The following is a 16,400-nucleotide window of genomic DNA, read 5'->3' on the forward strand; positions in this document are numbered from 1 at the left end:
CCACATCCTCGTGGATATCCACTTTTTAGCTGCTAGTGTAGTTCTGAATCTAGCCCATTTAGTAGGGCGGTAGTCCCACACCATACCAGGGCATTCACATTGTGAAAATGAGATTTTGTATCTATCAGCCCTTTGCAATCACTCTTACCAACACTGTCTGGAACATATGCATTTGCGTCAGATTGGTGAGGACATGGTTAAGTAGATTTTTCCCTCGTTTAGGTTTTCTCACCAACTCCCCCAAGCCCAAAGTGACAACTGTGTTGTACAAGACTTGGCCATTTCGGTCAGTAGGGACGCTTCTGGTGGCACAGTTGTTAGCACTGCTGCTTCATAGCACTGAGGACCCGGGTTCAATCTTGGCCTGGGTCACTGCCTGTGTGGACTCCCCGTGTCTTTATTAAAAAGTAGGGGCTCTTCTAAGTCACTGTTGATAATGGACGTTGAAGAACACCGCCTCCTGCAGCCAGAGTAAATTCAGAGCCCTTGCTATCCTCATTGCTTCTTCCAAATTATATTCAACATAAAAAAAGTACTGATTCATCAGCTGAAGGAAGGGTAACAAGCAGGTTTCCTCGCCAATATTTGACCTGATGTCATAAGATGTTCTGGGGTCTGGAGACAATGTTGAAGCTGCCCTGATCATTTTGGTTTGAGGAAGTGACATCAAGTAAATAGGAATAAACCATTGTACATATAATTACATGGAATATACAGGATAGAAAAAGGCCATTTGGACTGACAGCAACATGACTGTTTATACTTCACACAAGCCGCCTCCCACTCTACGTTATCTACCCCCATCATTAATTCTCCTATTCCACTTTCCCCTCATCCTCCTATTCTATGTTTATCTAGCTTTCCTTTAAATGCATCTCTGTTTTTCGCCTGAGGTATACTTTGTGGTGAGGTCTTGGGGCGCAGTGGTAGAGTCAGAGCCAGACGCTTCAGGTTCAAGTCCTGCTCCTGGACTTGACCACCAAAGAAGGTGCATTCAAATGGGTCGAGTACCAACTTGTAGATCCTTCCAACATTTACGCCAATGGCAGTAACTAGGATTGAGAGAGATTCCCGATCAGCCACATGATGGAAAGAGGGTTGGAGCCTTTACCATCACTATCCATAGCTCCAGGCTACAATGTGCATGTAAAAGTCTACATTGCCACAGGAACTCAAACTCTTTTGTGGGGAGTTGCGTAGTTGTTTTAATGGCTAATGTGGAACCAACAGCATCGGGTATGATCCTGTTCTGACTGGGTGGATGCAGAACCTGCCTTTGGACAGAGAACTGAGGATGAGTCTTTGTGTAACAAGTTCCATATTCTAATCATTCTGGGGAAAATATATTGCTCTTGAATTTCTTATTGGATTCATAAGTGACCATCTTTTTTTTAATATTAATTTAGTGTCCAGTTCATTTTTCCCAATTAAGGAGCAATTTAGCATGGCCAATCCACCTACCCTGCACATCTTTGGGTTGTGGGGGCGAAGCCCACACAAACACGGGGAAAATGTTCAAACTCCATACAGACAGTGACCCAGAGCTGGGATCGAATCTGGGACCTTGGCGCCATGAGGCAGTGGTGCTAACCACTGCGCCACCATGCTGCCAGGTAAGTGCCCATCTTGCATTATTGACATCTAGCTATTGATTGCTTTGTTTCCAGTGATTAAAACTATAATGTAAAAAAAACACCAAGTCATAAAATTATAATCAATACCAGAGGTACAGTATCCATTTTCTTTCACATGTAACATTCTTTAGTAATTTAGGGGAAAATCTTGCAAGGCACAGTAGTCAGGTGCATATTATTTCAGGTGATCGGGAGTGAATTACATACAATAGACATACTGTTCTGTTACTAAACAGGGGCTCTCTCACTTTAAAACCACACCATCCAATTTTTATAAAGTAACCGCTGCCTCAGATCAGTTTAACTGCTACATGGTGAAGGAAATTTACAATGTGGTTACTTTGTTAAGAAATTCTGAGCTACCATCATCACACTCCATGTCATACATGTCATTCATACATGCCATCCAAATGTCTACACTTTAAAAAAAAATACATGAAAAAACAAAGGCAATAATTTTTGACATATAGACAAAACCTTTTCCAGCTACATCTAGTCAGATTCCGAACTGATATGAGGATCCACGTAAAAGCAGTTAGTATATAAATAACAGCATAAAAGAACAATTACCATGACACAGGATGTAAGTCATACATAACATACTAGTAGTAAAATGATTGTGCATTATACACTATAAGTACGTCTGTATTTATTAATCGGACTTAACCACAAGCAGCACCGCAAGTCACCTGCTAGTATTTGTTACATTGGCTCAATTATTCTTTGACCGTGTTCATCTTCTCCAAAAGGCACATTTCTCATTCAGAAAGGGCTCAGGATTCTCAGATTAAAATGCATGGCTTTTTTGAACACAATACTAGAATGCCATACTGCACCGTGCAGTGCCACTCGAGTCAAGATGGCTGAATATCTGGATCGTGAGCATCCAGTTGTTCTGCTCCCCTGCTGAAAACGCTATGTTCTTTTCCAAATAACAATTATGTTTTTGTCTGTCACTGCTACAAGGTATTTAAATTCTGGGTCCGTGGTTACATTATTTATCAATGTTCCTTCAATTATTTCCCCCCGTGCTTCTATGGCTGGCCACTTCAGAATCTGCAAATGCACAAGAATGTGAACAAAGTGAGCAAACGGACCGAACTACAATCCACCATCTAATATTTTGTGAGTACAAATGCCGTGTCCTCAGATGTATGAATGCTGTGCATTCCAATGTAGTTATATAAACATTAAATGCTTTACAGTGAAGTTGCAGTGTTCCATAAATGCTTTCCCCATCCATCCTTAGTTAGAACCATGAACAACAGACTGATATGGCAGGTTAAAAAATCAAACTCCTAATGTAATTTATCTTAAAAATATTCACAGTAAAAATAGCGAATAGAAACTAATTTTTTGCGAAGGAAGTATTTAATTCCCTTTTCCCTTCACCAGTGCAGAATAAACAATATATAAAACATGTGATGTTGCCTCGTGTGCTCCATGGGAATGTTCTCTGCAAGGAAACAATTTTGCTTCAGCATTTAATTTTTAAAAAATAAAGTGGTGAAGCCACATTCTACTTGGGGAGAACCAAATGAGTTCAGTAGAGTGAAGATTTTTAAAATTTAGAGTACCCAACTCTTTTCTTTCCAATTTAAGGGGCAATTTAGCGGGACCAATCCACTTATCCTGCACATCTTTGGGTTGTGGGGGTGAGACCCACGCAGACATGAGGAGAATGTACGAACTCCACACGGACCTGGGGCCGGGATTGAACCCGGGCCCTCAGCGCCGTGAGGCAGCAGTGCTAACCACTGCGCCATCATGCTGTCTGCACTGGAATGAAGATGCATTTCTTCATGTGGTGTTGTTTTGGAATCACAGTTATGTTATCAGAGGGGACATTGAACAGATGATGCGTCATTCTTAATCCACTCTTGTGAACCCAAGATGTTCTATCTGGTGGATAACAGACTGCCCTTTTCTCTTCTGACTTGAGAACAATAAATTAGAATATATCCGAGATTGTAAAAAACAAATAACAGTGAAAACTGGCCAGCTCAGAAGCATAGTGGTTAGCACCAGGGTGCCAGGTTCGATTCCCTGCTTGGTCACTGACTGTGCGGAGTCTGCACATTCTTCCCGTGTCTGCGTGGGTTTCCTCCGGGTGCTCCGGTTTCCTCCCACAGTCCAAAGACATGCAGGTCAGGTGGATTGGCCATGCTAAATTGCCCTTTGTGTCCAAAAGGTTAGGACGGGTTATTGGGTTATGAGATAGGGTGGAAGCGAGGGCTTAAGTGGGTTGGTGTAGACTTGATGGGCCGAATGGCCTCCTTCGGCACTGTATGTTCTATGTTCTAAAACGTTTGGTTAGAATACAAAAATAATTTTTGAATTACTGGGAAATATGATTTTTAAAAAATGTTCCTTCTAGAGATAGGTAGAACACAAGGACTAATGATCATATCCACAGACTGAAGACGGATGTTATGTTTTACAGAGTCTTTCCCACACCACTGGGAACAGTCAGAATGTAACCACTGGCAACTATTGAAAAAAGCGAGAATAAAAGAAAAGGCATCAGGGCACTTTTGTAGGTCATGGGAAAGGGGGAAGTAGTCTGATAGAGCGAGGTAATGTGATCTTGAAGGAATACTGTTCTTGAAAACATGTTACAGATATTCTGTCTGCATTTTTAGGGATATGTGGAGAACGAGGAAAGCGGAGAAGACGATGAAATAACATTTAATTTTAAGTTTGTTATCTTAAGATTTGGCCTATACACATGGTGAATATATGAAGAGATAAACCATTTAAGACTAACCAGATTCAGTTAATTTTTCAACTAATGATAAATACATTTAATTCATTAGTAACAAGAACAAGCTACCTGTGTTGGGGAGGTCTTCTTGCCAGATTCAATTTCTTCATTGGTGAACTTGTCAAGCTCATACATCCAAATGTCTCCCTTCTCATCTCCACATACGAGATAGTTTTCAACTGCAGAAAGAATCCATTCTGTTAAATTACTGCAATACTGTTGGATAAACTCTGCCCTACTATTCACCGGTATGACACTACATGTTTATTCTTTAACCTTTCATATCCACAAGTTAACATTTGGATTATGTCTTTAGTATTTGAAATACCATCATTATCAGGTAAAGACAAGTAATGGGATTAGATAATGGAGGTCAAAGAACAGTGCTTCAAAACTGGAACCATAACCAAGATAATATCTTAAGCTACCTACCATTAAACTGATATCACCATCATAGAATAGGTACTTTATATAACAAAAGGTACAGCATTATATACACCTATTTTATTATATCAACGCCTAATATCAGAAGATTAAATAATCAATCTTCCTACATCACTGACCCTTAAATATCAGAGTGATGGGATGGCACGTGGCGCAGTGGTTAGCACTGGGACTGCGGCGCTGAAGACCCGGGTTCGAATCCCGGCCCTGGGTTACTGTCAGTGTGGAGTTTGCACATTCTCCCCGTGACTGCATGGGCTTCGCTCCCACAACCCAAAGATGTGCCGGTTAGGTGGACTGGCCACGCCAAATTACCCCTTAATTGGAAAAAAATAATTTGGTACTCTAAATTTATATTTATAAAGAAAACCCAAAGTGGTAATTTTAAACTAATGTATCTGGCGGGAAAGAGAAGGATTGGATCATCTGCCCATTTTACACATTGCCCAATTTTATTTTCGCTCAACGGGAAGTAAAACCAGTTTGTAAAACATGTGGCCAATCTTCAGTTTCCTATCTGGAGCATGAGGTTAAAATCACCCACATTACACCATTATCCTTTAATCTCAACATCTCCCAGCAACAACATCTTAGGAATCAAAAACAGAAGAAGGATTGGCAAGCACCGCAACATTTTCAACCATTTAAAAAAATCATTCACAAGATATTGCTGATTTATTTTTAAGGACTAATCAGCTTGCCTGGCCCTTTCTGCCCCACACCATCTTTAAAAATAACTTTTCCATTATTTCATTCCCAGTCTCAAACAATAAAATTCTCCTGCACATCTTTGGGTCGTGGGGGCGAAACCCACGCAAACACGGGGAGAATGTGCAAACTCCGCACGGACAGTGACCCAGAGCCGGGATCAAACCTGGAACCTCGGCGCCGTGAGGCAGCAGTGCTAACCACTGCGCCACCGTGCTACACCTCTCCCTCCGTTCTTAAACAGGGGTGTGACATATTAGCCCTTTTCCAATCCTCTGGGCCCCTCCCTGCCCCCAGTAAAGGGATTTTTACTTTCAACTCACAAGATTCTAGGTTCATGTCCTACTCCTGGGCTTGAGTTCAAACATAAATCAAGGCTGACACTCCAGTGCAGCACTGAGGAAGTGCTGCACTGTCTGAGCTCCTGTCCTTTGGATGTGACATCAAACCAAGGTCCCATTGATAATGTGAAGCAAGGGTTAATAGCTAGAACAAGCTAGAATTAATGGGACACATTAGTGGAAAATTACAAATAGGGGAGTTGTTATTGAATTCGTGAGCCGACTCATGACTGTAAGCCGAATAGCCCTGAGAAACAAGGAAGATGGCTGGATGACGGAATATGAAATGCGGGAGCCGCTTGCAATTATGGCTAAACACCTGCAGTTTATGCTAAGACTGCTACATACTCATGTGCCAATAGATAACCTCAAAGTCTGTAAAATCATGTATCGAAACTATGGCAAAAACAAGTTATGCTTTCTAATGGGGGCAAGCTCAAGTGAATGTAAGGGACAGCCCCTTAAAAAAACATATAAAGAAAGGATGTTTTGAGCAATACTTTGGCACTCTCAGAGGTGGTTCTTTAGAATACCTAGAGGGCTGCCCCGATCGCAATAAAGAATATTCTGAAGTACGAACGTGTTCGAGACCGTTTCTTCCGGACTGAGAGACAAGTGAATTAGAGACACATTCACACCATCCACCCAATAATTCCAATGGCAGACAGTCAATTGTTTCCGGAGTAGACGTCTATGGTTTTTGGTAGTTTCCACTGGAACTTGAATGCACCAGGAACTAATTCTTCTTCTGAATAGTAGGTATATCTCATTCTATTTATGTGCACCACAGAGATTGACCTCGCTATTCAAGACTTTATCATAAGGCTGCAAGAACAGTGTTTTAATGGCAAGCCTGCAGCTCATTTGTGATGTCACAGAAGTTCCAATGACATCGCCAAGGCTACCTCTAACCAGTCTTGTTAATACAGTAAACATGAAATAACTAAATCGCCAGCAAATCCTGACAATAATGTACTTTTATACCACTATAACATTTTGTCTACAGAATGTTCAATATACTGGCAGGGGGGAAGGGTCTGGTACTGGTACATGTGAAGTTTTTCAAATGTTGTGCTCAGAAAGCACAACTGCCAAGGTCGATGACCGCGAAGGACCCGCCCAGCTACCAAGGCACCCGCCCCTTTTACTGACCGAAATCAAAGAGTGATCAGAGCCCTGTTGAACTATTGGGTCCAAGGTTAAGGACCGTCCCAATGAGTGTGAAACCCCAGGGGGATAAAAGAGAGCGCAGCCATGTGTTCTGTCTCTCTTGGATCCGGCCTGTGCCACCCAATTGCAGCAGGAACAGCCAGCTAAGTTCAAGACCAACGATCGCTACCTGACGGATGAGCCCAGCAGAGACAGAGCCACTTTCTTCAAACCAGCCAAGTGAAATCCAGATAAAGGCCGTTATCCATTTGCACAGTGCCGGTCAACCTGAAGTTACGTATAGGTTATTGTAGCTGACAGGTGTAGTTTAACTCGTAGTAGATATTGTGTTTGTACGTTGAGATAACTCTTGTGTATGTAAATAAACCATCCTTTGAACTAACTAACTGGTTGTGTGGTCATTTGATCGATATAAGGGAAAGGCTTGTGGTTTACCGAGATAAATAAATAGAGCAAAATTATTGGCGAACTCTGACGGGACTCGATTAGAAGTGACTGCCACTCCGAGAGAACCCACAAACTTTGAATCCAATTGCGAAAAAGAGAAAGAACCACAAGTGCAAGTCCCATATTGATCAAATAACCAAATTTCAGAAGGGTGTACTAACCCACATGCGTATCTAACAGGAAGAGTAAGGTAAACTCGTTAGAATTGTGTACAACTATTGAGAGATTGTGAGCCGGAAAATAGCTTAAGCCATACCCGCTGTTCAAATCACCACCTTATTCCCCGATCCCAAATTAAAAGTAGAGAAAGAGATAAAAGTAGTAATGGCCACTAAAACAATGGAAAGATTGACGAATCCACAGGAAATCGAGGTCGCAGCGACCAACAGAGCACAGCAATGCCCCATATGGGAGGAAGAGTTAAGGAATCACTTAAAGGGGAAAGATAGGACAGACTTGGTGGGAGAATCTAAGCGAGGTTCACAAGAAAAACGTAGGGAAAGTCAGAAAGCCGATGGCAATAGTATTCTGTTTGGCACAGTTGCAAGGCACAGAGGAGGCCGTGAAGATGCTCCGTAGGCAGTTAATTGAGAAGGAAGAAAAGAACGAGGGGAAAAAGTAACTAAAGCGAGATGATAATTGAGCAACCTCAGGAACAGTTAGCAGCTAAGGATAAGGAAATGGCCGATGTAAAACGCGCACATCAATCTTGTCTAGTTCACCGTAGTAGCTTCCATACCCAGTATGATAAAGCCGACCAAGATACACAGTGCGCAGTCCTGGTAAGAGAAGAAACAGAACAGGTCGCCCAGCTAACTAGCAAATACGCAGATTTAAAAGCAGCTTTGAGAGCGCTCCACAACTCCACTAAGGAACAGAGGTAGAGTACCGTTGACCATGCTAAATGCTGACAGAAGATAGAAAAGTTCTCATTCTACAGAATGGCTTCAGGTACACTTTCGGGCAGGATTTAGATGAGGAAGATGCTCCCGATTGGCAAGAGTTAAACAAAAGCACCCAAAAATAGGTAGAGGACACGGGAAATCAAAATCGAACCCCCCACGTCCCAAAAAGAAAAGCACCCGCAGCACCGACTGCACAGGCAGCACGCAGCCCCACTCACAACTCGACCCCCACGAATCCAGTTACCACAGAACGCAGGTCATTGGATGAGGAGCCTGATATCGTTTACACCACCCCACTATCCATAACCCAATTAAGAGACGCTTGCATGAAAATTATTCCATTCTAGCCCACCGCATACCCGCACAAATTCTTTGAGGAGGTGTGCCAACAAAAGGTTATGTACGGCCTAGATGAGAGGGAGGAAGTGAAGCCAATAGTTATGATCCTTAGCCGGTCCGTAAGGTCAGCTTTGCCAGAACCCCAAAATGTAGCAGGAGGAACTCTACAGGAAATGAAAACAGCCATATTAGATGCCATCGGGTATAATGGTACCATTGTGGATAGCACAATCGCTTAACAGCTCCAGGGTCCCAGGTTCGATTCCGGCTTGGGTCACTGTCTGTGCGGAGTCTGCACATCCTCCCCGTGTGTGCGTGGGTTTCCTCCGGGTGCTCCGGTTTCCTCCCACAGTCCAAAGATGTGCAGGTTAGGTGGATTGGCCATGATAAATTGCCCTTAGTGTCCAAAATTGCCCTTAGTGTTGGGTGGGGTTACTGGGTTATGGGGATAGGGCGGAGGTGTTGACCTTGGGTAGGGTGCTCTTTCCAAGAGCCGGTGCAGACTCGATGGGCCAAATGGCCTCCTTCTGCGCTGTAAATTCTATATGTAAAAATAACGAAGGAGATCCAGTCGAGGGTTTAAATCACTGCAGGCAAAAGAAGGGAGAATACTCAACCACGTTTGCTGGTCGTCTCTGGATTGATTTCATGGCAGTCTACGGACAATTGAAATGCGCACACCTAAATGAGGAGGACACTACTAAATGGTCACACACCTTAGTCTCGCATGGCACAGACTCAGGTCAAAAGGCTTGTGTAAACTACGACCCCACATTGACCACAAGCTGCGAGAGTCTCTGTACTTTAAAATTTTTAATTTCTTGTCTCTCCAAAATGGTATTTCAAACAAAAAAAAGAGGGAATCACACATGGTGACAATCATAATGGGTTATCGGAGTAAGGAGAAAAGACTAATAAAACAAGATATTAACCAAAGATAATAACAGATATTATGCTTGCATCTCCAGGATTACACGGAAAACAGACAACACAGGATGAAGCAAGGACCGCTGACATGCGTTTGGATCATCGCGAGACTTCTGCAACTGCGCGCGCAACGGAATTTTGTTACAAACCCCACACCAGCCCCGGACACTACCACCCAACAGACCACCACCAGCCCGGACACTACACCACACAAAGACAGACCTTGAAACCCCCACCAGGTGTGAAAACATTGCCAAATGGAACCCCTTTCATACATAGTAGAGGCCCTTCTAGTAATTGCAATAATCTACTGTGTCATTCAGACACTCCGACTCTAATCAAGCAACCGGTACAGCCACAGACTGATTGGCGCCACTCCCTTGCTCAGAAAGCACAACTGCCAAGGTCAATGACCGCGAAGGACCCGCCCAGCTACCAAGGCACCCGCCCCTTTATTGGCTGAAATCGAAGACAGTGATCAGAGCCCTGTTGAACTATTGGGTCCTAGGTTAAGGAAATGAAATGAAATGAAAATCGCTTAGTCACGAGTAGGCTTCAATGAAGTTACTGTGAAAAGCCCCTAGTCGCCACATTCCGGCGCCTGTCCGGGGAGGCTGGTACGGGAAGGACCGTAAGGACCGCCCCAAAGAGCGCAAAATCCCAGTGAGATGAAAGAGAGCACAGCCATGTGTTCTGTCTCTCTTGGATCCGGCCTGTGCCAACCCAATTGCAGCAGGAACAGCCAGCCAAGTTCAAGACCAACGGTCGCTACCTGACGGATGAGCCCAGCAGAGACAGAGCCACTTTCTTCAATCCAGCCAAGTGAAATCCAGATAAAGGCCTTTATCCATTTGCACAGTGCCGGTCGACCTGAAGTTAAGTATAGGTTATTGTAGCTGACAGGTGTAGTTTAACTCGTAGCAGATATTGTGTTTGCATGTTGAGATAACTCTTGTGTATGTAAATAAACCATCCTTTGAACTAACTAACTGGTTGTGTGGTCATTTGATCGAGTTAAGGGAAAGGCTTGTGGCTCACCAAGAAAATAAATAGAGCAACACACCCTATCAGAGCCCACACCTCCATCCTATCCCCGTAACCCAATAATACCACCTAATCTCTTTGGACAGCAAGGGCAATTTATCATGACCAATCCACCTAACCAGCACATCTTTGGACTGTGGGAGGAAACCGGAGCACCCAGAGGAAACCCACGCAGATACGGGGAGAACGTGCAGACTCTGCAGTGTCCAAAGCCGGGAATCAAACCTGGGACCCTGGAGTTATGAAGTAACTGTGCTAACCACTGTGCTACCGTGCTGCCCGAATTTAATTCGGAAATTAAAACAAAGTGCTGGAAATACTCCGCAGGCTTGGAAGCACCTGTGGAGTGAGTTTCCTTTGGAAGTTCAGCAGTTCATGGAGTTCTGAAGTCATATTGGGCTTGAAACGATAACTCTCTTCAGATGCTGTTGTCAGACCTGCTGAGTTTTTCCAGCATTCTCTGGGTTGGATAAAATGATGGATGGACGTTCCACCCCACCCCAGAAGCAAAGGTGGCATGGAGCTGACTTGCTGCATGCCAGCCCATCCCGCAGCTCTGCGGACAGACTAAATATAGACTAAACCTACGTCGCTCACTGGGGAGGAATCTCACAAAATCCGACTGACCAGCAGCTCCGCTCCATGAGTCTCGGCAGCATCAAAAGCACATTAGTGGTTGCTGCTAGGGATAAGAGGTGTAAAAATGCCCAGGGATCCACGGAACCAGCAATGTTTGGGCAGGGAGAGTTTCAGCAGGTGAGGGAGAAGGGCAAAGGGTGGTGTTCGATCTTAGGCAAATGCCCCCCCACCCCGATCTGCAAAGGGCAGCCTAAAGATCAAAAGACCCCATCCTTCCTTCCCTTTGAAGGGTACATTAACAAAATAATTTTTAAAAAAAAATTTTATTCTCCTTTTTCACATTTTCTTCCGAATTTACACCGACCAACAATAAACAATAATCAGCAACAAATATTTCAATCCCCATAACAATGATCCCTTCCTCTCACCAACCCCCAAAAACAGCCCGCATGTTTACATAAAGAAATGACAAAAAGGAATCGGTGATTACCCATAGTCACCATTAATATGCACAGCCCCCCTCCCCCAAACCCTCTCACCCACACCGCCCAACTAATGTGATGTTATCCAGTTCTTGAAAGTCAATAACGAATAATGCCCATGACTTGTAGAAACCCTCCGTCCTTCCCCTCAGTTCAAACTTAATCTTTTCAAGGGCCAAGTATTCCAACAGGTCCCCCCGCCACGCCAGGGCACAGGGTGGAGAGGCTGCTCTCCATCCCAGCAGGATCAGTCTTCGAGCGATCAACGAGGCGAAGACAACGATATCTGCCTCCGCACCCGTTTCCAGCCCTGGCTGGTCCGACACCCCGAATATGGCTTCCCAGGAACCCGGGTCTAGTTTCACGTGCACCACCTTGGAAATTACCCTAAAAACTTCCTTCCAGTACTCCACTAGCTTTAGACAGGATCAAAACATATGAACATGATTAGCGGCCCTCCCCGCAGCGCTCACACACATCTTCTACTCCTTCAAAGAATCAGCTCATCTTCACCCTCATGAGATGTGCTCTGTATACCACCTTCATCTGTATCAGCCCCAACCACGCACACAAGGTGGAGGCAGTTATCTCCGGAGCACCTCACACCAGACCCCCTCCTCTATAACCTCTCCCAACTCTTCCTCCCACTTTGCTTTGATCCCTTCTAGTGGTGCCTTCTCCTCTTCCAAAATAGCTCCGTACAGCACTGACACTACCCCCTTCTCCAGACCCCTTGTCGTCAGCACCTCCTCCAGCAATGTGGAGGCCGGTTCCTCCAGGAAGCTCTGTATCTCCTTCCTGGCAAAATCTCAAACCTGCATGTATCTAAACATTTCTCCCTGCTCCAGCCCGTACTTTACTTCCAGCTCCCTCAATCCTGCAAACCGACCCTGAAGAAACAAATCTTTTAGCATCTTAATCCCCTTCTCTTCCCATTTCCGAAAACTTCCATCCCACTTCCCTGGCTCAAATCTGTGGTTCCCCCGAATTGGCATTTCCCTTGACCCTGCCCCCAACCCCAAGTGTTGGCGAAACTGCCTCCAGATTTTCAATGAAGCTATTATTACCAGACTCTGAGTATTTCCCCGGAGCTATCAGGTTCGGCGCTGTTGCTCGTGCTTTCAGTCCCGACCCCCTGCACAAACTCTCCTCCATTCTGACCCACTGGGAATCAACCCCTCTGACCCAGCTCCGCACCTTCTCCACATTCGCCGCCCAGTAGTAGTACATCAGGTTCGGGTGACCCAAACCCCCTGCCTGCCTTCCCCTCTGTATCAGCACCTTTCTGACTCTGGCCACCTTCCCTCCCCATATGAACGAGGTAATCCTTCCCTTAATCTCTATGAAAAAAAGCCTTTGGCAGGAAAATCAGCAAGCATTGGAAAATAAACAGATATCGCGGCACCACGTTCATTTTAACCGCCTGTACACGACCCTGCAGTGACAGAGGGAGACCATCCCATCTTGCCAGATTTGCTTTCACTCTCCCCACCAAACTAGTGATGTTGTACCTGCAAAGTTTCCCCCACTCCCGGGCAAACAAAACAATTAATCGGGCTGCCCACTCCTGCCTAGTTGCGCAGGGCATTATAGCATGGACAGCATATCATCAGGGTCACATGGCTTGGTAACAAGCCTGATTGGCCAAATGGCAGGCAGGTTGCTGATTTCAGCGCCCACCACCCCCGCCTTATCAGGTGAGAACCCACTCTATTTTATGTACATTCCTGTTGAAAATACACTTGACATGGACACACAAAATGCAACCCCATCTGTTTTTATTTATTTATTTATTTTAAAATATTTTTTATTCTCGGCCTTTTTCACATTTTCTCCCCAATTTACACCCACCAACAACAAACAATAATCAGTAACAAATATGTCAATCCCCATATCAATAACAACGATTCCATCCTGCCACCAAACCCCAAACATTAGCCCGCATGTTCACATAAACAAATGACAAACAGGAATCACCCATAGTGTTATGGGCCAGGGTTTAGAGAACCCCAAAGTGTATCATGGAGTTCACCTGACCCACAACTATTAATAGATTGTGGTATGGGGAGTACACGGCTCATTCTACAGGTATGGTATAGCAGAAAATGGACCAGTGGTTTTTTAAAACAAAACAATGTTTATTCTATGGACTCAAGTTAACCTTTTTAAAACAGTGAATATCTTAGCAACCAGTAAATCAAATATACCCCGCAAAGACTTCAACACTAAGTAACCTGTACACTGTCCTTTTAACACCCAAAAGTCTTAACAAACCTCCAAAAAGGTTTTACATTCAAGACTGAAAACATTTATAGTTCTTCTGAATTCACCAAATGATCCATAGATAGTCTTTTAATGGCAGAGATCAACAGCAGTGCAGCTCACTTTTAACTTCAGATTCAGCTCACTGATAAAACAGACATCCCCAAGCTTTCTCAAACTGAAACTAAAAAAACAGAAGTAGAGCTCAGCTCCACCCACACTCTGACATCACTCCAGTAACATGAGCAGCTCCATTTCTTAAACGCCCATTTCTAAAAGGGTACTCTCACATGGCACGCCCAACCAAGAAAAAATAACCCATCAACTTCAAGGTGGTTTCATTTTTCACCACTCTTTAAGAAGTGCACGCAGTAAATATGCTTTTTCGTTTAAAAAAAACACGCAAACAGGTATAATAATATAGTCCATTTTTTTTCATTCTTCTTCCTCCAACTGAAATTGCTTCCTTTCATTACATTCATGACAAAGCATCAGCTATTACGTTTTCTCATCCTGCCACATGTACTATTGTTAAATGAAATGGCTGTAACGGTAAACTCCAGCGAAACAGCCTTGCATTGTTATTCCGGAATCGCTCCAAAAATGTCAACGGATTATGATCAGTATATATAAAACGGTGTGAGACGGATTGCTGGTTACATAAATGTGAAAATGCTGCAAAGCCAGCACCAAACTCAAAGTGTCCTTCTCAATCGTGGAATACTTTTTCTGGTGAGAATTTAATTTCTTTGAAAACTAACCAATAGGCCGCTCCAGCCCTTCGTCGTCGTCCTGTAGAAGCACCGCACCCACATCACTCGCATCAACCGCCACTTTGAATGGTTTGGTGTAATTTAAAATGGCTAACACAGGAGCAGTGGTTAACACAGCCTTCAGGCCGTCAAATGCCTGCTGACATTCCGCTGTCCAATGGAATTTGTTATGCTTCTTGAGCAAGCCGTCAGTGGAGCGACCACACTGCTAAAATTGGGTACAAATTTCCGGTAAAATCCACTCATACCAAGAAATCGTATTATTTCCCATTGTATCGAAGGAATCGGAAACTCCCCAATAACTTTCGTTTTCACATCCCGTGGGACCATTCGACCCTGTCCGATTGTACGGCCAAGGAAAGTGACTTGGGCTTTTCAAAATTCACTTTTGGCTAGGTTTATCACCAAACCCGCCTCCTGAAGTCGAACGAATAACTCCATCAGATGTTTTAAATGGTCTTTCCACGTCTGGCTGAAAATTACCAGATCGTCAATGTATACCGCACATTTGGATAATCCTGAAACGACTTTGTTAGTTAACCGTTGAAATCTGGCTGGGGCGTTTTTCATGCCAAATGGTATAACTTTGAATTGGTATATACCATCTGGAGTCACAAAAGCTAAAATCTCCTTCGCCCTTTCAGATAAAGGTACCTGCCAGTAACCTTTAAGTAAATCCAATTTGGAAATAAAAGCGGACTGTCCCACTTTCTTAATGCAATCCTCCAAATGTGGGATAGGATAAGAGTCCGTTCTTGTAACTGCATTAACCTTTCTATAGTCCCCACACAACTGTTGGGTACCGCCTGGTTTAGGTACCATCACTATGGGTGAACTCCATTGGCTGGAACCCACTTCAATTATGCCATTTTTAAGCATACTCTCAATCTCTTTGTTAATCTGTGCCAATTTTAACGGGTTAAGTCTATATGGATGTTGTTTGATTGGAACAGCATTGCCCACATCTACATCATGTATAGCCATTATAGTACTTCCCAATTTATCTCCACAAACTTGTCCATGTGATATCAATAACTCTTTCAGGTCAGTTTGTTTTTCCTCTGGAAGATAACTCAACAATTTATCCCAATTTTTAAGAACATCCTCATTTTCCAATTTAATTTGAGGTATGTCAAATTCACAGTCATGTGGATTTGGTTCGTCACTTAGAATCATTAAAACCTCCTCCTTTTTCTCTCCTTCCCTTTCAAAGTATCTTTTAAGCATATTCACATGACACACTCGGTGATACCTCCTTCTATCTGGTGTTTTTACCACATAATTCACCTCACTTAATTTCCTTTCAAGCTGATAAGGTCCACAAAACCTAGCTTTTAAAGGTTCACCTACCACTGGTAACAATACTAAAACTCTATCTGCACTGGCAAAACTACGAACTTTGGATTTCTTGTCCACTACCCGTTTCATAGAACATAGAACAGTACAGCACAGAACAGGCCCTTCGGCCCTCGATGTTGTGCCGAGCCATGATCACCCTACTCAAACCCACGTATCCACCCTATACCCGTAACCCAACAACCCCCCCTTAACCTTACTTTTTAGGACACTACGGGCAATTTA

General features: G+C 43.8%; 1 protein-coding gene across 4 annotated transcripts in view; it reads right to left on the reverse strand.

Moving 5' to 3' along the window:
* Window positions 1-1,708: 1,708 nt before the first annotated feature.
* lrwd1 (leucine-rich repeats and WD repeat domain containing 1) overlaps window positions 1,709-16,400 on the reverse strand; it is a 66,489-nt gene continuing 51,797 nt past the window's right edge. For all 4 annotated transcript variants that reach the window (XM_038813750.1, XM_038813751.1, XM_038813752.1 and 1 more), the window contains 2 exons: window positions 4,468-4,577; window positions 1,709-2,690 (listed from right to left, as the gene is read on the reverse strand). In XM_038813750.1, coding sequence (XP_038669678.1) covers window positions 2,550-2,690; window positions 4,468-4,577 — 251 coding nt within the window. In that variant the 3' untranslated portion in view covers window positions 1,709-2,549. The remainder of the gene's footprint in view (window positions 2,691-4,467; window positions 4,578-16,400) is intronic.

The sequence above is a fragment of the Scyliorhinus canicula genome, chromosome 12 (assembly GCF_902713615.1).
Source record: "Scyliorhinus canicula chromosome 12, sScyCan1.1, whole genome shotgun sequence".
Classification (NCBI taxonomy): Eukaryota; Metazoa; Chordata; class Chondrichthyes; order Carcharhiniformes; family Scyliorhinidae; genus Scyliorhinus; species Scyliorhinus canicula.